Source organism: Trachurus japonicus, chromosome 4, assembly GCF_045865225.1.
Source record: "Trachurus japonicus isolate A0001 chromosome 4, Traja_1.0".
Classification (NCBI taxonomy): domain Eukaryota; kingdom Metazoa; phylum Chordata; class Actinopteri; order Carangiformes; family Carangidae; genus Trachurus; species Trachurus japonicus.
Window position 1 is genome coordinate 22,726,974 of NC_140910.1, and position 22,485 is coordinate 22,749,458.

The following is a 22,485-nucleotide window of genomic DNA, read 5'->3' on the forward strand; positions in this document are numbered from 1 at the left end:
CCAGGTGTGCGTCGGTATGAAAGGGCGGGATGGTTCTGGGTGGAAAAGAAGAAAAACTTAGATCCGGACTAGCAGAGCCTGGATCTGAGACGGAGCTCCGACGTCAGCTGGGACTCAAACAGCTGCCAACAAACAGACTGCATTTAAAACAAAACAGAAAATGTATAGTATTTAACAATATAATATATTTTAGTACGCTAGGTTTGATTTTCTGAAATGAATTAATGCCCTACATTACAGTTTGTCTGCCATAGTGAAACTGTAAAACACAATGTACAGCTCTTTCTGTTCTGCTCTACCTTTTCAACTGCCTTTTCTTTTATCTGCTCCTCTCTGTTTCCCACACTTGCCTCATTTTTTTTTATTTTAAATATCTTCCACAACGTTGTTTCTTCCCCTTTATCCCAACCTCTCTGTCCTCTTCACTTATAGCCGCCCCTCCTCATCACCCCCTTTATTTTTTTCATTCATTTCTCACTCTCTTGTGCTCCAACGCCCCTCCCCTCCCCGCAGACGTGCTGGGCGTGTGGTGGACGCGAGAGGGAGCCTGAAGGGGGTTAAGGCTGAAAGTTGAAGGTTACAGAGGTGAAGAGGACCCCTGCTGCTCCGCCAGGGGACACAAATGTCACTATGACAGATCCCGCTCTGGTTAATCCACCCTCCCCTTTTTTCTCACACACATACACACACATACACACAAAGCCCTGTGACACTGACCAAAAAAACAATACAGTTCTGCAACACCAACGACATCAACTGTGAAATATGCAAAAACCATTTTTATTTTGAGCGCATAAAATACATCTGAAGTGCAAATGACTTGCTCGTAATTTTCTCGGTTTAAATGTCATCACAATTTTTCAACACTCGACTTGCGGAGGCAGGGATTCTGGTCGATACATTTCTGTCTGCGGCCTCTGAGGATCTGGACTTTTTGGGGCTGTGGATTTTACAAGTGCACTGTAGAAATGTTTTGGCTCGCTTGCAAGGTCATAAAACATTTGCTGCATGCAACAGACAACGGGAACTGCCAGTTGCAATAACACATGATAGAGTTGGACACACAGGGGGGATCTGGAGGACCCCTGCAATGGCAATATGCACACATATAACCCTAACACAATGCAATACTTTGCTCATGGATACTTCAATAGGCTAAATGACAAGTTCCTACATGTATTAACTGCAGTATTTCTGTCGTTTCTTTAAAAACCAAACCACTTCTTGCTCTTTCACACATCTGCTACCTGTTTGTCCACACACCTGTCATACTGACCATAGCTATCCATCCTGCATAATACACTCATTTGTTGGACTGGATATCGGCCTCCCCCTCACAAATCTCCATCAAACTCGAAAAAAAAGCAAGGGATTCAAAACACTGTTTATTGTATTCCCTACAGTTGACAAAATCTATAAAGAGCTGTCGCAAACCACATGAAAACAGTTCATTTCGTGCGACACCAATGGCAGCTGGAGTGACAAGGGGAAAACAACCTATAGCATATTTCACCCCGCTGGAGCGTTAAGAGATCCTGTGGGTGAGAATTGAATTGAAATCACCTATATCCAGAGTTAGATTCCTCCATTCACACCCCAGGAAAATGGGAGGTTGGTTGAATGAATGTGACGACGAGCTTGGAGAGAGAGAGAGCGACCGCTGGTCTCGGTTTTTGCAAAAGTGCCAGTCGCGCCCGTGCGGAGATGTGCGCCGTACAACTAACATGCGTGTTTACAGATAGGCAGCAAGCTCAGGAGTGAATATTTACTGTACGGTAGCATGTCCATTCATCCCTAAGGGCTTCAAGCGTGGGTGACCTCCAACGGTAAGGATGGGGGCAACATGAAAGCAGCCCTGAGCCGTGACACAGATACTGGAGAGGGAGGGAAGGAGGGAGGGAGGGAAGGAGGGAAGGAGGGAGGGGGGATGTGGTTGGTAGGTTGAGCTGGTCAAAAATCAATGTTTTTGCTATTCCTAAGACACCTGTCTTTAAAAGTCAGAGGAGGAGAATGAGCGAGGAGAAAAGAGGGTTAATAGGTGAAGGGTGCTGGGAGCTGGGAGCAAGGCAACAGGGAAGGAGTGGGTGGAGGAAGGATGAGGTGAGGGAAGACATGGATGGATGCCTACGAGTGGGAGGTAGAACCTCTTCCCTCCCAACTGAAACCGCTTCCTTCCTACCTACTCAGGTGGCTCATTAAACACGATGGGATTAAACAGAATAAATTAACCAGACTTTATACGTGTGCCGAAAACATGAGGGGAAAAACAAGAAATAAGCCTACACGGCCTTCAACTCTCACTTCTTCCAATTCTTTCTGCATAAATCTCGTCCGCTCGCACTTCCAAGTAGGCTAAAAATGAAAAACGCTGGCATCTTCATCTTGGCATAAATCTATGCTTCTTGGGATTTCCGAGTAGGGCTAAAACGAAGCTGTTGGCAGAGGATGTCATTCCTAATGCTGCCCTAATGCTGCTGGCTGGAAGAAAAAGTTGGCACATGGCGCTGGTGTATATCAAAAACTAAACACTGCCCATCGCTGCTCGGCAAAGTTATTCAACTTCGAGCCATTTTGTCACTCACCTAAGAGCAAGTAAGACTCGACTTCCTTATTTTGAATGACGTACAGCTTTGTAAAGAAAATAGCCTTTGCAAAACTGCTGGGAAAAGCCTATACCCCCACAGGTTTCTATAGGATCACCTCAGCAGCTCGATAACAGTGGCCTGAATGCATGGTTTTGGCTTTAAAACTGAGAGAAACTTCAGTAAAAACACAAAAAGGCCTAACCCTAAATCCAGTGTGAATACACATTTAGATGAAAGCCTCTAGTTTATAATTCTCTATACTATGTGAATCAAACACAGACTTAGAGCCCTCATGGCCATCCAATGTTCTGAAGGCATAAAAAATGCACTTTTTTCACCTTATTCCATGAACGACTGAATGTGTGTTGTGAGTGAATAGGGGGCCTGTTTGTTAAGAGAGGCCAAATCCCATATGGTGAACAGCAGCTCCTCTGGTGAGAAGAGAGGCTGTGAAAGCCACCGGCAGCCCCTCTCCTCCATCCGTGCTCCGGAGATGAAGGGATGTAGCGCCTGCCTCTCCTTGTTCCTCCTTTCTCTCGCTCCCTTTGCCTCCTCTCCTCCCTCTTTCTTGGCCAGGGGTTAAACTGCTGCACTCTAACCTCCTTGGCAATGATTTCATTCACTCCGCTTCTCCTGCTCCCTCTCTCATCTCTGAGAGAGATTTATTTCACAGTATGTAGTGGATTAGGCCCCCCTCGTATGCCCCCGGACAAAAGCATTGTTTTAGCACTAGCCTGTTCGCCTGTAACGGGGAGAGGAAGCTACCGCTACTAAACATCCACAATACGGCCATTGTGGACACAGGGCTGGAAGGACCCTGCCTCGGAGGCCGTCTAGACTTTGAGCCCGGGCCGATTGGAGAAACAGAGGGAGAAAATCCCATCAGGCAGTGGAGTGAAAGTTAACTAAGGTAACCTGCTGTGAACCTGATGAAGATGTCAAGCCAACATATGGCAAAAAATGTCTATTGTCAGAACAAGGAGCTTTCTTCCCTCTGAGGGAGGGTACGGTGGTGGAGGAGGAGGAGGAGGTGGGGTGGCTAAAGAAGACTGTGAGGGGTGAGGAGGGGGGCTGTACAACCTAAAGGAAGGAATAACTGCGGTGGTCATCGTTTTACTTCTGGATCAGTAGCCTTATTCTGGCCGGGAGGAGGCCCAACCCCTTCGCTCACAATTGAGGGAGTAAGCAGATTAACTGGCGTCTTTCAAAGGCCAGCAGAAAGAAAAACACACTCACAGACATTTAAAACTTTTTTTTCCCCCCTCTCCTCTTTTGCCTATCAAGTCTCAGATTGCACACTGCAAATGGCATTACATTTCATGCTGATTTAGTGAGCAGAGGTTTTGAGAAAAGAGAAACTTCTTAAACGATGATATGGTCCTTAAGTTTACTAATTCTGATTGGTCACACTATGTTGTTACAAATGAGTCCTGGGGACTGGCAGTGGTAGTAAAAGCCTGATCGACGTCATTAACCACTTCAATGGTTCTTCAATTAGAACGGATTTGTGTTTAATAGTAAATTGGTGACCAGAGCTTAATTGAAAAACCACGTTCTAATGCAAAAAGCTTCACACTTCTTATGAGTGACACTAACAAATACATCACAACGCTGATCTAGATTAGCTCGGTAAATAGGGCCAGATTTGTGATAAAATTTAATTCCAGTGCTTGGAAATTTGAATAAACAAAAAGAAAACAACCTCTAAGGTAGAGAGTCTGCTTTACCAGCCAAAATAATAATAAAAAAGAAAATCAACTGGCAGGCTTCACATGTGAGAGATGCTGGCCTCGGGGATTTCTAAGCCATTTCTACAGCTACATCTGAAGAAGATAAACAACAGCCTCAGCCTCACTGGAAGGAGAAGAAAGAAAGAGCTGCATGATGATGATGTGACCCTATTAATGCCACATTAGTTGTTCCGTCTTCCCAGCTTTATGAGAGAAATGCTTCGGCGGGATGAGCTGGGAGAGAGAGAGAGAGAGAGAGAGAGAGAGAGAGAGAGAGAGAGAGAGAGAGAGAGAGAGAGAGAGAGAGAGAGAGAGAGAGAGGCAGAGGGGGGTGGGGGGGTGGAGAGAGAGAGAGAGAGACAGAAAGAGAGGAGTGAAAGCGATACTGTCTCCAGGCTAGTTGGGATGCAACCCAATTTCACAGCTTCACGAGTGAGTGGCACAGCATATGGATGCAACCTTTGTGACAGCCTCTGTGTATCACCACATATCAGCGTTGATATTCCCAGTCAGATTCCATACTGGTCCAACATTATGTCAAACACCAGCTCCGCATGACTGCATCTTCAGCACAACACACAAGACAGCATGTTTGTTATTGAGGGAGGTGTTTGCCTCCTAAGATAAGAAAAAACAAACCAGGGTCTCCCGAGACAGACTGCTCTCCAACTTTCTCTTCTTACACTGCACCATGTTCGGTTTGTATATTCAGGCGGTAACCTGCCCTAAAATCCAAGATATATACAATCATTTAAAAACCCAGAGTCCCAAATATGATCTTGATGTTTATTTCCAAACATGGAGAAGTGCGTGGAGAGGGGAAGACGCACACAGCAGCACAGGGGATGGTGATTCCAACACTTGATGTAATCATACATATGTCTCCATATGGTCCAAACATCTGCCTCCGTCAGAAACAACAAGATCTATAAAGCCACAGCAAATGAATATCTCTGTTTTATTGAGCTGATATGCATTTTTTTTAAAAGATGTGAATAAAACCTGTAGCAAGAGTATAATAATTCACCTCCTGAGTATAGGTCGGGGCTTTCATTTTTACCCTGAACCAAGTGGAAGCGTTTGAGGCTGTTTCTGTGCCTGAGGAAAGACTATTTGTTATGGTTGCACACTGTTATTGAAGCTCTGCTGTCAAAAAAAAAAGGAAGCCCTGATTTTTTTTGGTGAGGCCTCGTGTGACAGAAACAGCACCTTAAAGCCTGATGAGTCTGACAAAAATGTAGTTTTTTTAAGGGGGGTGGGGGAGGGTAGACACACACGACTCTGAAAGTTTAAGAAAGCTGGAGATGAGGTCATTGTCAGTCAGTTACACACGACGCTTAGGGGAGAGTTCCTTTTCTAGTCTTTGAGGTGGTGGTTGCAGCATCACAGAAAAACACTGTGTGCAGCGCAGCAGCTCCTTGAGGTGTGGAGAGGATCGATCTCAGTTAATGTCATATGGCACAGCACCCAGAGGCAGCCGTGTGGTGCTGATGACAGTGTAAAGCCTTGCCTTTGGCGGCTACATGCTCGGTGCTGCAGAGCTGTGATTTGAAGTTCACATGCAAAGGCTTGACAGACAGACAGCTCTCAGTCAGGCAGGCAGATAGTCAGTGAGTCAGCCAATCTTTCCACGGGGATGACAATACATCTGTATCTGTTAGAAGAGCACAATAGAGCCTAATCCCGAGCACATTCACAGGGGTCTCACAGGCAGCGCTCTGCAGGCCTGATGGTGGAAATACTGACAGAAAAACACTGGGCAAACGGTATACAACCACGGAAACTCACACATGCACTGACATGTGGACACAAATTCCCCAATATTCAATTGGTTTCAGTAGAAAAAGAAGGAGAAAATGTTTTACAGACTCCTTTTAGTCAACTTTTAGGGCATTGGGTGCTCTATTATTATTTTAAAGGGTCAGTGTGTAATAATTGGAAAGGTTTACTGGCAAAATCTGAATATACTACCCATGAATATATTAGTATAAGTGTATAATCGCTATAAAATAAAGTTAGTTTGGTATTAGTGGCCTTACAACTATTCTTATACATATAGCAAGAGTCTTGCTTTAGAGAGTGTTGCCATCTTGCACCGCCATGTTTGTACAGAAAATCCAGCCAGCCAGAGAGCGCGTTTCACAAGTTTTGCATGCGTGCATGAACCAACTATAAGAAGGCAGAAGGAAAGAATAAGGAGTAGGAAACAGCAGACATATCATAACATTTTTTTAGATCTTCACCTCATCACTCCATGCTCAACACGTTTTTTTGTCCTCAGAGGCCACCGTCACTTTGCCGACGGGAGGGGTGAGTGCGAGCGAGTGAGTGAACGCTGCAAACTAGAATCTGAACGCTAGATATCACGGTTTTACCCTCATATTACACATTGGACCTTTAATGATTTAAGGTAACCCATTTTTTTACATTTTTTCCCCCATGCATATATTCCTGAGTCCAAGCCAGCAACTTACAACTTTATTATCACCACAGACAACCGTGAATAACAGAAAATGAGTGATATTTGCTCCCCTACTCCTCACAATGCTTTGTCATGCTTCATAAAGCATCTTCTCTAACTCTCACAGGAAATGGAAGAGATGGGCATTCACAGGCAACAAGTGATTCGTCAGGCAGCCAGATATGACAGCACAACTACGCCCACTTTCACACACACACACACACACACACACACACACACACATAAACCCCAGTGTTTGATGTGGGTTAATAAACACTAACAGTCATTCTACCTGCTTTGGACCCATTAATTTCAGGCTGTTGTCACGGCTCTAATTCCTTGTCATCCACATTCACACAGGACCCAGGTTTACAGCGCCGGGTCCATAGAGATGACTGCTAAACCGTTAAATTAGAAAAGACCTCATTATAGTGGCAACTAACATTATCATTTCAACATCATGATTACAGATTAATCACTGAGTATAAAAAAACAAAACAAACAAAAAAAAGACGAACCCACAACTGCAATCGTGTAAATAAATGCACAAAACATTTTTCCAATTGAATAAAAACAAACTACAAACCCTCATATTTGTGTTCACTGCTCTATGTTCAGTTTGTTGAAAGTTACACAAATTTAAAAAATAAATAAATACATTAAAAAAAGTAATTTCCTTTCATACCAAAGATAATCAGCACCAGAGCAGCCCAGCCCAGGTCAGGAACGGGGTCCCAAGGCTCAGCTGGATAACACATGTCAACCTATTAAGAGTGACCACAACTAAACACAATTAGTCTTATCCACTTAACCAGTCCCCATGCAGACAATTAATTAAGGAGAACTCAAATTTTAAGACCTACTTAACAACAGACATGGGCAGGAAGATGTGAAGGATATATGACAATAAGGTGAGGGGAAGCATTGGTGTGTGTGTGTGTGTGTGTGTGTGTGTGTGTGTGTGTGTGTGTGTGTGTGTGTGTGTGTGTGTGTGCGCACACGTGTGTATGTGTCTATCTAAAAACAAAGGCTGAAGATGAAGAATATGATCCGCGGTGATAAATGATCTCAGACATTCACAAAGGCATCAAGATTGACCTATATTTTCTGTCTTGAAAAAATAGGCCAGAACCCAAATTAAGGGCCGGTAGGGGTGTGCACGCATGTAAACGCCATCGTCTTCACAATAATTGTTAGTGGTGTTAGGGCAACATAGGAGCGGCCTTGAGTGGAGAGACGTAGCCTGAGGACACGGCTGTTGACATGTAAATAGAGAGACTAGAAGCTGAAATGACAGCGCAGACAGTGGGCCTGCAACACTAGCTCTGCTCCACTTGGGTCTGGCCTTGGCCACAGAATTAAGGTCTAAAGGACAACAGTCTACATGTCAGGATACCAGTACTCATATCATGTCAATAAGTAGGTTGATTCCCTTAATTGCTGGAGAAAACACATTTCTGTCCTTTACATCATTCGTCTTTTAAGACCACTTCACATCAGTCTATGTGGCAGCAGTCACGTGACTCCATATACAACCTGAGACTAGCAGGGCATTTCACAGTCACTTGCAAACAAATACACGCTATTTAATACAAACAACATGTGCATTTCTTTGTTGTTTTTTTGTACTAAACCTTACTAAACAAAGAGTCTTGGAGGAAAAGCCTCAGAGAAAAGTGGCGTCTGGTTTAATATGGTTGGGATTGTGGATGAAAAGCTTCATGATCTTGTTATACTGGCCATCATTCCCGCTCACACGACATGAGGAATGGGCTGGTTACTGTAGTCATGAGAAGTGAGTCAACCCCAAATCCTGTTAAAATCCTGTCATCGTAAAATCTGCTGAGAAAAATGACATGTCATGAAAGTCAACATATTTTTGAGCCCAGATTTTCTTTTTCTTTTTTTCATAAAATCCAATTTGCAAGACTAGGAACAGATTAACATCACTAAATCTACATTAAAGCAGAAGCTGCACTAATCCCATTCATTTGTGGGCTAAACTAGGCCACATTGGTATTACATGCATAAGAACCAGCCAATCATTGTTCTTTGACTCAGAATAATTGGTTGCGTGTGTTTGTGGGCGTGCAACTGCGTGCGTTTGCTTGTTGTAGTATATGTTCATGCCATCTGCTGTGCTGAACATATACTAGTACACTCCTGGCCATCAGTTGTCATCTATCTGCTGACATGATACATGTGAAGAAGAGCTCCGCTTCAAGATGACAGAGACGGAAGCTAAATTCAGCTGGACATTAACTTAGCCCTTTGCTTCGCGTGTTTATTTTTAAACATTTCAAATTCCCACAGCTCTCTACTTAAGAGCGGTCACAAGGGAATAAATTCATCTGCCATCAGACGAAGATGCATAGCACACGCACACAAACAAAAAAAAACAACAACAAGCCTCCGACAACAATGCTGTGAAGCTCCGAGCGAGGGTGATGTGATGAAATTCTTCGGCATTCATCAAAATCGTCTCATTTTAAATTATTGATCGGGTCCCTACTTTTCCCCCCATTTATTCGCCGTGGAAAGGGTAAGTCTAAAAATAGCCTGTGAGCGTCAGTGTGCCTAGAAGTCTTTCCATGTTCTCCCAGTCTGGCAGCATTAGTGAATTCAGATGAGCCTCCTACAGCTCTCGCAGCATCTTCGTTCTCATGCGCAGCCACACACACACCCATACACACATCCACGCATGCACATACACAATGCACACTATACGCTTAAACGTGTACCTGTTATCACACACTTGCACAAAAAAAACTGTTTGCCCCTGGAGTTTCAGCACTGCGTCAGTGAGTGGGAAAAGCTCAGCCAGCAACCCCCACAGTATCTCACCTCTCAGTTTATAGACTACTGCCATCAGCATATCCACCACCACCACCACCCCCTTCATCCTCTCTCCCCCCACCTCCTCCCCTTCCTCCCTGCCCAGCTCCACCTCATTTTGCCCCAGTTCCTCGTGGATTGGCCCCATAATAACTCTCTGTACTCTAGAAACAACAGAAAAAGTCCACTTTTAGTTGTTGTCTGGATGCGTGTGTGCTACATGTTGGCCAAAAACATGAGAGCAGCGAGGTTGGTTACACGGCACCACCTGAAGAAGAAGAGTCCCAATGACCTCTTCCCCCCTGTAGGGCCCGTCTGTCCCTGTCAAAACGAGTGATAACCAGAAAAGAGGGTGAGAAGGATGGCGCCTTGTTTGTGACTGTGCAAACAACGTGTGATCACAAAGAAAAAAAAACCTGATATGAAAAAACAGGTAGAGGCAGGAGATGCGCGATGTGAGTAAAAGCATGTAGCATGTGTGAAACAGGCAGATGTTCTTGGACAGAATGACTTAACAGGGAGCAGCAGCAACAACAGCGAATGTTGTTTCTGTTACCCTTGACTTCAAATTCTGCTGCAGGCCAGCAAAACCACGTAGGCAATTGTGTTCATTTTGCAAGCAATTCCCCTGCTTTTAAAGAGGAACTATGCAGGATTTTCAGTGTAACTATGCAACATTTTTACCTTAATTAAACAGCTTCAGAGTAATTGTAATGCTTAAATAAATGACATGTTACTTGTAACGAGGGACAGTGGAGGCTCTCTGCATTGGCTGATAAACAACTTTGCAAGATTAGTGCTGCCGCCCCGGTGTCCCAGCTCTCGTCTCTGCGCATTGTTACACAAACACGCCCGTAACCTCTTGTTTATGACAGGTAATACTACAAACACGTCGTAACATCGTATATGATATATAACGCTATACCGCTCTGTTGATTGATTTCTCACCAGCTTTGTTGTAAACAAATGCACATGGCCGTGAGGAGGGTTATCAAAACAGCGGAAAAGCGACCGTACTTATATAGTTCCCCTTTAAAATGGAGGATTAAATCATTAAAATGCTTTGTGGTATTTATAGGTTATTGTTACTAACAAAAGCACATATGCAGAAAATTCAACCAAAAAAAAAAGTTTAATCTACTGGCCTGGAAGCTCATTGGTGTCCATGCACAGGAAACAATTCAACAATTCATGTAAACACTGTCAAAAAAGCTAATTCATACAGTGTTAAAAGTATATATAGTCATAGTCAGTGTGAACCTCTGCGTATAATCTGAAACAAAACAGGCCAGGGTGCAATGTGAGGACACCACTTGCTTCCTTCTTCTCTTTTCAATAAGAAAAGAGCTGGAACCAGACCCAGTAAGCAGCAGGCCACTACACACTTACTGAATGGATGAGTGACTGCGAGCGGGGAGCTACAAATGACTCCAGACATGAACAAAAAGATCAAGGCTGGAGAGCACTGAGGAGGGAGCATCGACGGCCAACTTTGCCGTCTGGACAACCAAAACAAAGAAAAAAAGGAAAAAAAAAAAAACATAAGTGAGTTTTATGCTATAGCTTACAGGAGCACAGGAACTGGATTCACACTGATCCAAGCAGGTAAAATAATCCTGCGATGAACGGCTATGAAACACCTATAGTTCTGACCTCCACGCAGGAGTTTTGCAAATAACTATGCATTACTAATGCAGATTACACACACACACACAAATCCACTGACCCACACCCTGAATGCAAACACAAAAAGAGGTTAGTGTTGTAACTTGATTTGTGAGTCATACCGGAGTCTGACACTATAACAATTTGCAAGACACAGAATTAAAGAGGGTTTCTCAGAAATCACACTTTGGTCAATACAGTAGTACCATACTAGGGAAGTTAAGATACTTCCTCAATTTGTTTCAGAGGAAACCGAGAAGAAGAAAAAAAGACAACAAAGACTCGGTAGATATCTGATTCTGTGTAAAAGAGCCAATTTAGCAAAGTCATATGGGCGAGACAAAAGAGAGAAAGGCAGAAGGGTTGTGCGATAAACAAAGTGTGAGACCCTGGGGTCCTCTCAGGAGTGCGACTGGAGGAGTGTGGCCTCTCTAATGACCAATCAACACCCTCCTTGTTGCCATGGCATCTGTTAGTACTCCAATGGCCTCCCCCGTCTGAGTGTGAGCCGTGAACTCCGCGCACAGTCGGGATCCAATCAGACGGCAGAACCGGCCAGCACTCGGGTCAAGGAGCAATTCTGACATTTTGCAGAATGTCAACGTTCAACCTTTTCTAAAAGTTCCTACTACAGAGGAGTTTTGCTCGACGAGTACGAAGGGTGGAGATGGGATGCGACGAGAGCCGAAGGGGGGGAAATAAAAAATAAAAGGATCATCACAGTGCTACTTGAGGGGGGCTACGGCAGAGAGAAGGAAGCAGATTGATAATAACTAGCGAACAGCAGGTGACACTGCGAGACCTCTGGGTCTCAGCGAAAATGTTCTTAGGATACAGAACAAGAGTAACTTTTCCTAATTGGACAAAGTGAAGCTATGAGGCCACGTGAATCAAAGGGGTGAAATGTGTCTACTCTATACTTTTGCTTTCTGCTTTTCTTTCTCTATGAATATGTGAAGGAGGAGGAGTCCCAAGACCTATGCAAGTGCAATTTTTAACAGTTAAACCTCCAGCAAGTGACAAGACATCTAGAAGCAGAAAATAAACCTGTCACTTGTCTCAGACATAAAAAAAACCCATGTTCAATAACTGACAGGCACAAGTATAAGATGGAGACAGGACAACAACATTCCTCTATGGGCAGCGGTTATCATTCAAAACTCTTTAAGGCATTTTTTTAGTATGTATTTTGAGTTAAATAAACAAAATTGACTTGATTTGACTCCATAACTAGTTTGGTGTTATGAGGGGCTGGGGTCTTTGCCAGCATGCATGTGTGGTGGGGAGGGGTTGAAATGCAGGGAAACACCCTGAACAGAATGCCAGTCTATAATAAGTCACAGAGAAACATCCGTATTTACTTGTACATAAGGACAATGAAGAGTTCCCAACTCATCTGACATGTAAGAGCTGTGGTAGGGTCACAAAAAAAAAAGTCAAAGTCGAGCGTGAGAAACAGCACGTGCAGGAAAACCACACAGACAAGAGCCAAGGCATGGTTTCAGCAAGGCCTCTGTGAAAAACCAAGCTTCCCCAACTGAGGTGCTTTTATTTTTTATTTTTTTGGAAACAGTAAATCATTCTCCTTAATTGCAGCATGAGCGTTGCGGGTTAAAATTGATACGCTGATCTATTAAGTTTATTGCTTTGTTACTGGGAACAATCTGGCTGGAGGGAGCAGGCGAGGACAGGTAGCATCTGTCCCCACCTACTGCCTTGGCAGCGTTAGCGTCATCTGCTATAGCTGTGGCAGCATCTTGGAAGCACATCAATATGGCTTTATGTAGCCAGGGCCGCTAGTAGCTAGCATGCCAGTCACGCTCTCAGGCAATGCTCGCTCACAGCCCGAGCATCCACAGAGCACTGAGCCAACAGAGCTAAGCGGAACTGAGCTCGGGCTGAACAGGGAAGCCAGGTCTCCGTGGACCTGCATGAGGAAAAAGGGGCCAGTGTCTGTCATCTATCCACACATCCATGGTTAGAAGTGTGTGTGTGTGTGGGGGGGGGGGGGGGGGGGGCCTGATAGAAACGCTGCCACCATTGTAGCTGTTCGCTTTATTTTCTTGTTTTTTTCCCCCTACCAGCAGCAACACTTCAGTTCGGGAATGTAGATAGATACTCTCATCACATCTCAATTACTGATTTTGTATCAAGTCCCTTCAAGGAGATTTCTACTCTCAAACAGCTCATTTACTGACAACTGTACAAAAACAAAGTAAAACCAAGCACGCTAATGCGATTAATCATGATTAAATATTTTAATCGATTGACAGCCCTTATAAGAATAGATTAATCATCAGTAGACTTATGAAACACTAATGTTATGCTGATATTCTATTGAAATGATAATAGCTTCTTTTGGTGCACAGCCTTGCTTTCATACTTAAATAAACACAAGTTCAATATTTGAATCATCCGTTTAAAATAAAACAGTAGTGCTGTCACTCAAACCTGTCACTCACACTCATGCAGCTCATTTGTCAATATGAAAAATAGCCACACAATGTTCAAACAGAATAAGCTGTACCCAATATGTAAAGTAGACATTTCCACACTTTGACGACAAATTTTTAAAAAAAAAATTCAAAGGACACATGGTCAGGGATGAGCGGCTTAGTGTAAGTCAACTAATCTGGCTATCATCAGCATTACAGCGGGAGGTTTGGTAAAGGAGGAGGCAGCCATGATGAACTAATCGGTTGCAAGTAAAAGATGCATGTTTCACCGTTCTGTGCCCTTTGTCACACCACGTATAGGTGTAAACTGAACTGCTGATATTACCCCACGCAGATGGAAACAACTTCCTAGGCGATCATGATTAATCATTCTTGCATGATCATTGATATTAATAACTCCATTCAGATCTCAAATGTCAAACTGTCACATAAAGAGATATTAAATTGCCGACCCGGCACCATTTCTTTGCCAAAAATGTAAACTTTATAATGAGTGAGCGATCTATTCTGAGACCACTGGTTTAAAACTGGTGAAACAACTTAATAAAAAAAAGAAAGAAAAAAAAACAGCTTGTTGCAGCCCTGTCTGCAAACATGTGGGTGTCATCTGCACACACGGCGCTGATACAGAAGGTGTGAAACCCAGTTAACACAGGAAGTGGAAGGAAAGGCGTACTGACCATCTATAAAAGGGCTCGGTTATTTTCATCTGACTACAGTACTAGTTTTTTTTTTTTTCCAACTCCACAGTATGACCATGACAACTATTCACAAAGGGAACAGCTTTCTAATGCAACGGCAGTATAGCTACCACAACGCGCTGCCACTCATGGATCTAGTTTCAGACCTGCAGGACCAGGATGTGGTGAGAGTGGCAAAAATACACAGGTGCAACATCAGCAAACCCCCTGTATATATAGTATACATGCACTAAGCTTTCCAGTCACTCAAAGAGGACACCCTTTCACTCACTTTGCAGCACTAAACAACAAACCCAAATGGCTGCTACAGAGGAAGTGCACAGAAACTGAAATTCTGCCAATAATCAATCTAAAATTAAACTTGTATTCCCTCAACGGTGAGAAGGAGATATGAGAAATATGAGCAAGCTGAAACCCTTCCACCACTTCTCCAAACGCTCAGACCCTCTACACACCATGTTGCTATGACAATTTAATTATAGTCTATCAATGTAGAGCTATCGCTCGCTCGCCTCTGTGAGGTAGTGGGACGACTGTGCACGAATGTGAGGTGGCGCGTTTTTTGGCAAAGTACCTAATGTTTGGCTGTAGGAGAAACAGGCCCAGTTTGTGGCTGGTGACTGTTGCGGTTTCACAGCATGGCCAAAGCCTGGCTGTTATGACTCACACACAGCATTAACCCTTTTATCTCTTAATAAATGTATGCACCGCAGCACTCAGACAAATGCAAACACAACGATGGATGGGATGGGTTATGTCTTATAGCTTTTACACATGTCTACATGAACACTAATTGTGCGAGAGTGATGCACTCAGGCCTTTAGAGTCTTTTCGGCACACTACATTTCATCCAGACTTAAAGGGATAGTTCAACATTTTGGCAAATTGGCCCATTGCCATAATCCCTATAGTTTTAGGAGTAGGTTCGTTGCCTTTAATTGTCGGTGCAAGCTATTTTTAGAACGGCAGAGCAGAGCCGCAAGCTGCTCAGAGCTACGCTACGGAGGCTCATGTTTCCCTCATCAAACTCATCAAATACGCAATCCAACAACTCCAAAACTAGTTGTTTTCGAGGCAAATGTAGAGACTGCTTGCCGAAAAACTGCCCCTGACGGAAAACAACTCTGTCTCATAACGTTCTGTTATTATCTCATAGCGTGGTGACTGTGGGGGTCACAACTTCTCCACCAGAGCGTTTTGGAGTTGTTGGATTGTCTCTTTAAGCTAGAGAGCCAAGTCAAAGAAGGGGAAATTGATCAGATTCACAGAGAAGTGATTCATTCCTGAAACGGTCATCTGAAACTGCTCCTTTAAAAAACAATCCACCACAAGCATAAGCCCCTCCTGGCAGATACACATCTACATCATAACAACTTCCTCAACAGGGGATGTTCTTCGATCCAATCAGGACTCGGCGCGGTGCAAAGAGAGCACTTCAGTCAAATGACTGAGCAGAATGCTCATGTTCCATTTGACCTGAGGGGTGTGCAAACGCCGCTCTGTAGCCGTGCTCCAGGGAGCAGGAGTCCGGATATGAGTCTGACCCTGGATCATACATGGGGGGAAGTTGGTTATTACAGCACAGGCTGGTGGTTTATGAGTTTGGTTTAAAATCCAATATCAGAACTACATCCAAGGACAATGTTCAGTCTGCTCTGGTCAGCTCAGCAGCTGCACAAGTGAACCGTCCACATAGCACCTCTTTAATGTCAAAACTCAGTGGGCAAAATAAGACAGCTGGTGTAATATGCAGCGAAAATGTTTTTACATGATATTTTGACTTATGGGTGACATTGGATACCGATGTGAAATATAGGTTACTTTATTTCCCATATTCGTAAAGGTAGAACATGATGTTGTTCTTCAGTGGCCACAGTCATTTCCCGGCCTAGTCTGACCACTTTTTTTTTGTCCTGACCACCACTGCTGGAATGTTTGACCACTGCAAACAGCAGAGCAGTTAATGCAGCTTGCTGACCCAAGCGTGATCTCTCTGAAACAACCTTTGTGGGGTCACTGTCACAGGAGAAAAAAGCCTGCAGTGGTGAACTCAGGGTTCAGGGTTAATGATAACAGAACAGTACAGAATTGGACACTCAGCCAAATAAATAGGGAATGCAAAACACTTGTATAGATCTATAAGCAGCTAACATCGCTGACGTTGTCATTCTACTGTATGGATGAGCTCAGTGTTGACTCCTCTTGTCCTTGGGATCTTCACAGAGGAAGCTCTGGAGCTCCCATAATGACACCACAGACATAATGATTGCTCTCGATGTGCGGGACTAGACTCAGTCATACAGTGTAGTCTTGTGATGCTAACTGTGACGCTGACTTAAAACACTATAAGTGCAGTCAGTAAACACAGCTGCCAACATTGCATGAGATCGTGGCTGTGCAGCCTTGCAATTACTGTAATTACACTACAAACAGTCATTCTTTTGCAAACAAACTGTGTAACTGGAAAACACATGAAAATGTTTCTCAAGGGGGATGCTTCATAATTCATAATTAATACATATTTTCATTGTAAAATACCATTTATTAAATAAATCAATTGTTTTGGTTATAATTTTATATGACATTTGATATATAATGTAAAGCAAACAATCATTTAAAATGAATGGCAACTGCTTTTGAGTGCAACTAATAGTTAGATTCACTAATCTAATTCATAATATGGTCTTGATTTATCAATTAATCAATGATAAAAGAGTGACACCTTCTTAGGTGTCAAAACAACAACCTTAAAGACAACCAATGAATTTTTGTATTTACATAAAGCAAAAAAAAAATGTCTGGAAGCATCAATTGATTATCAAATTTCTTCCAAATTAGTATTCTGTCAATCAATATTCAATTAACAAACCAATCATTTCAGCTCTAACTGTCCACACAGATTACAGACAGTCTACTAAATTATTAATGGCAGTAGTGACATCACCTACCCTCATTTTCAGAAGCCGGACATGCCACCTGTACAACCACATCAAATGTTCTTTCTGGATTCTCCCTGAAAATAAAGAAGGCACACTGTTTATTCAGAGGAAACAAGGGGGTGCAGCTGTTATTACATAAAATTACTGTCAACAAGTGTCTGCATTGTGCAGTAGGCTATAGGAGGCACACAGGCAACACATGACAACATGTTAGTGATACATTCCATTACATATACAGCATATTCGTATTCATAAAGCTGCAGACCTGTGCTCACTTGTCCTAGCCTACTTAAAGTTTACATGAGTCACGGTGTGTCAATAACAGCAGGTTTAGCTAAAGCTGACACAGCTCTTGGTCACCGCCTGTTAACAACACAACAGCGACAAGTTTTCTGTCTCTGCGGCCGCGGTAGGAGAATAGAAACTATGGTCACATGCAGGAGCAGGACCTCTGCTGCTGCTCGATGTCGCGTCCACATGTAACCTATTTTAAATGTTGTGTATATGTGCCTGCCTGTCCGGCTGGTTGGCTGGTTGGTCGGTTGGCTAGCGGAGCTGCTAATTGGTAGCCAGCTAGTCGGCAGAGCAACAGACCAGACATGCCTGACCCAAATGCTGTGCAGCCAGCTGGCCTCGGTGGTTAAATCCACTGCTGAAGATGATGGGCTCAAATTACGTCAAACATTCCGTCGAGTTTTTTATAATTAACGCTGCTTGACGCCACACACTTTAGCTGCTAGCTCGACAGTTGGACACCAAGAGAGGTGGAGAGGGGAGATGGAAACGTGAATAAAAGGAAAAAAAGAGTCAGGTCTTACTTTATTCTGCTGTCCATGGTTTAGCTACAACATCGCGACAGCTCCGAGCTGTCGGCGGCGGCGGCGGCTCTGCTCTGCTGTCCGTTATTATCCACCTCGTCCTTCCTCTGTCTCAGCCCGTCACTTCTCTGTCTGATACCGGGTCGAAAGCCGCATGCTTCTGGGGGTGGGATAAGTGTGGAGTAAGTCGGTGTAGGCTACCGTCCGTCTTGCTCTTTTACTGTGGCCTGGATCTCTCTGTTTCCCCCCCCCCACATACACACACACACACACCTCCCCGAGGTCCGACGGCACGGTGCTGGTTATTTCCCACAACAAACAGCACTCCAGGAAGTGCTGTCAAAAGATTTGGTGACGTCAGCGAGTCAGATGAGCACCTCTGCCTGCCCGCGAGCCGCCTCTCCGTCCGCTTCATATGAGTAACAGGTAGCCTAGGTAGGTCATGATGATGAAGAAGAAGTCGTATTAGCTATTTATGCTTCTGATGAAATGCGTGTTTCCCAATAAGAATGAATAAGCCGGAGCCGCAGGTGCTGTGCGTACGCAGCGGTGGATTCCAGTAACTATAGTCTTGTCCTGTCCTGGGACCATCATCACACCGTTTAAATCCAGTCTGCTTTTATTAATGTAAAACCATGTAGGCTAAGTCTATGGAGACAATATGGCAAATAATTATTATTGACCTCTATTAACCTTCCACTTGAATAGCAGTGTCATCATTTCCCAACGTACCTTCTTGGCAGCAACTATGATAGGCTAAGTGATTATTTTCTAAAGTAATTTGAATTTTTTTTTTAAGTGACCAATTACAGTACTAAACTTAACATTATCTATGATTGTAAACAGTAGCCTACTGAGTTTTTGCCAAAATAAGAGAAACATTAACTTGGACTTGTGTCTGATTATTTGTGACAAAAAAGACTGATAGATGTATTGATAATGCAGGTCATTGTTGGCTGCAACCTTATAAATGTCTTATTGTTGACTAATACAACCATGCCACAGGTTTTCAGTAACTTGATACTAAACACGCCAAATAAAGTTAAAAACCCAGCAAGTGACCCCCTTTTACATGATGCACAGTGGATTTTTTTTTAACATAAAACAGGAACAGCTTTAATTTCACCAGTCCATATTGAGGTGTGATAGAAAATATGCTTCACAGTTTCTTGTGAAATTCAGCATAGGACTGAGTTTTCAACTGGAGAAAGCAAGCAAATACATCGGCCCCCGTACCTCTCCAAGACACGACATCCCAAGTGGACTGCGAATGAGTTATATTTGGTAATACAACTGAATGCAAATTTGTTTTTGAAACTGTTAAAAACAGTCAAGGTTAATCTTTTTCTGCATAAAAATCTGATTTTAAGATTAACTGCATGTAACCTATCGTACTCACACCCTCCTATTCCCACCTGAAGGTGTGTTTAATCATGACACACAGACAGATCTAATATTATTCCAGCTCAGGGGTACTGTACTCTGAGTCTCTGGATAAACAGTGTGCTGTAGCCACGTGGTGTTTGCTGTGTGTACTGGACTTTAGGGACACTGACATCACAAGGTTCATACACAGTTTACAGAGGGCAGGGGGCAGGTTCAGGGGGGTCAATAGGGGCCCAAAGGTATAGATTTTTGCCTCTAATCTCATCACACATGGGTTATGTGTGATGAGATTTGTCATACAGAGTGGGAGAAAAAAGCCTTTAACCAGAGTTGTGGATTGAAATTAGTTGATGAGTCGGGGGTTGGGATACTGACGTCAGCGTTATCATATCTTTCAGCCTTGCCTAGCTCTTTTATTAGTGGTGATCTGAGAGGTTTGAGAAGCAAACTTGAGGTCAAAAGTTTGTCAGTCTCATTTTAGTGGAGAGATTAAGAGGACAGTGCTTGCCCCTCCCTCATTACCACCAATGAAGAACCCTTTAGCAAGGCCTTGAACCCTCAGCAGAGGAACTGCTCAGTGGGCAACAAATCCCACTGTGGTGCACAGCAGAGGATTGGTGGAGACTGGTGGAGACTGGTGTGACTACTTGACTTTCCTCTGCATAATTACAGTGTGTCATGAGCATCTGCTACTTAACAGTAACCATGTTAGACTAGAGTTGTCCATGCATGAAATAAATGCTGAAGTTGCAATGCATAACTCACTTTCACATCTGTGTCCTACTGTGCCCATGATGTATAAAGCCATCCTATACTGTAATGCTACTCTACATTAAAATCTGTTCCAGGCCTGTATTAAACACACTGAGCACGAATCAGCTGAGTCACTGATTTCTTACAGGGGAAATCCACCTTATGGCATTGTACACTCTAATGTTTTTAAATTTGAAAGGAAGGCAGCTCCTTGTGTTGTGCCGGCAGAAGCCATTCAGTTAAATCTAATTTGGGTATAATAAAGCGAACAGTATTTAATTTGTCAGTGGACTAACTCCCTGATGTGACACCTGATGACATAATGAATTCATATTTAAAGTCTCTGATTTCCATCTTGAGGGAGATATTTGTCTCTTTGTAACTCCTCGTTTTCCTTCCCACAATCACTGCTTTTCAGCACGATGTGAATTCTGTTTTGCCGTGGACTTGCCTTTTAATGTTTGCATTGAATCTCATGTTTAAGCAATATTTGTCCCATGGTAAATGGAAACCAATAGCTCAGATGTACTCCTCTCTCCTCTCTGGAGAGCCTGTCTGGATCAGAGCCAGATGTCTTCAGGCTGACTGGAAGGTAATTAAGTGGCAGCAGACTGGGGCATGCTGTTTCAGGCATCCGTATGAAATGATAATGGCAGGGCTGCTGCCTTAACATAACAAAACAAAAAAAGGATAATATGACAGACACATACACACAAAGAGACATGTGCATAAAACTCTCAGGAGTTTTCGGTACTGCAAACCAGTGAAGTTTCAGGGGATGGTAAAAAAAAAAAGACAATACAGTGTCCCATTGTATACTTCTCTGAAGCTTTCAGATTTCAGAAGGGCCTCAAAATTTTGCTCAATAGCTGAACTGATTTATTATGATTTATTTTGCTGAATTGAAACACTACATTTCAGGCTGGGAAACACAGCCTATGCTATATTTAATGCAGCAAAGGTGACAAATTCTAGCAATGGATTCCTGGACAATGTGATGATTTGAAACATTGGATTTACATTATCAATGTTTTTGCAGTATAGGATGAGCACATGAATTGCAAAAAATTAAAATAAAGCCAGGTTAGAAGCTACACTCAAAAAAATAATTCATTGGATGAACGTAATTTAATCATGCCACATATATCCCATCTAAACAAATCATGTTTAGTCAGTCTATCTTGATTGTGTTGGTCTGATTTAATTAAATTACGTTAGTGCAACACAATTTAATCGTGTTGAATGAACTAATACAGGTTTTGTCTGTTAAACTAATGTAAATCATGTTGGATGAACTAATATAGGTTTTGTCTGCTATACTAGTATAAATCTTGTTGGATGAACTAAAATAGGTTTTGTCTGTTAAACTAATGTAAATCATGTTGGATTAACTAATATAGGTTTTGTCTGTTATACTAATATCTTGTCTTAGTGTTGTTTTCACTGCTGGTGTAAGCATTATGTTTAACTAACATACATAAACAACAAGCATAACGTAACAACATAACGTTTACAATTTTTATTTAACATTTGGGTGCAACATAGAATTGACACCTTACCATTGTCTTATTGTCTTTGATGCATCTCCACAATATGCCACAGTACAACTTAACTGCAGACTTAACAGTGTCTTAAATCCTTCCAGCACTCAATGAAAAGCACATTTTCTCCAAAACTCATGTTGTTTGTGTCAAATATTAAAGGGATAGTTCACCCAAAATTCAAATTGCACTCATTATCTCCTCCCCCTCATGTCGACTAAGGGCTGGGAGAAGTTTCAGAGTCCTCCGTGGCTTCTCTGAGTTACAGGGGGTCTCGGCGTAGCAGTGCATGTCCATATCACGGTTGCAAATGGATACCAACTGTCTTCGTAACAAAAAGACACACCAAAAAACATCCAAATACCTCCATGCTGCTCGTATGTAATGTCCGTCTTGTATTGAAGCCCCAAAAAGCTCCTCTTCCTGGTCTGTCCAAATTTGACGAACCGGGAAGAGGAGCTTCCGCTACAAACAAACTTGAAATATAGACTTATTTAATTTTTTTCAGAACAATTTCGCATTTCGGGGCTTCAATACAAGACGGACATTACATACGAGCAGCATGGAGGTATTTGGATGTTTTTTGGTGTGTCTTTTTGTTATGAAGACAGTTGG

The 22,485-nt window shown here is 42.9% G+C and overlaps 1 protein-coding gene across 2 annotated transcripts in view; it reads right to left on the bottom strand.

Moving 5' to 3' along the window:
- The window catches only part of dennd1b (DENN/MADD domain containing 1B), a 105,755-nt gene extending 87,224 nt beyond the window's left edge, over nt 1-18,531 (bottom strand). Inside the window, exons 1-2 of one of the 2 annotated variants that reach the window (XM_085774778.1) lie at nt 18,191-18,531; nt 17,382-17,446 (exon numbers count right to left, since the gene is read on the bottom strand). In XM_085774778.1, coding sequence (XP_085630904.1) covers nt 17,382-17,446; nt 18,191-18,207 — 82 coding nt within the window. In that variant the 5' untranslated portion in view covers nt 18,208-18,531. The remainder of the gene's footprint in view (nt 1-17,381; nt 17,447-18,190) is intronic. The other variant, XM_085774777.1, reaches the window with a different exon arrangement.
- Nucleotides 18,532-22,485: the final 3,954 nt, after the last annotated feature.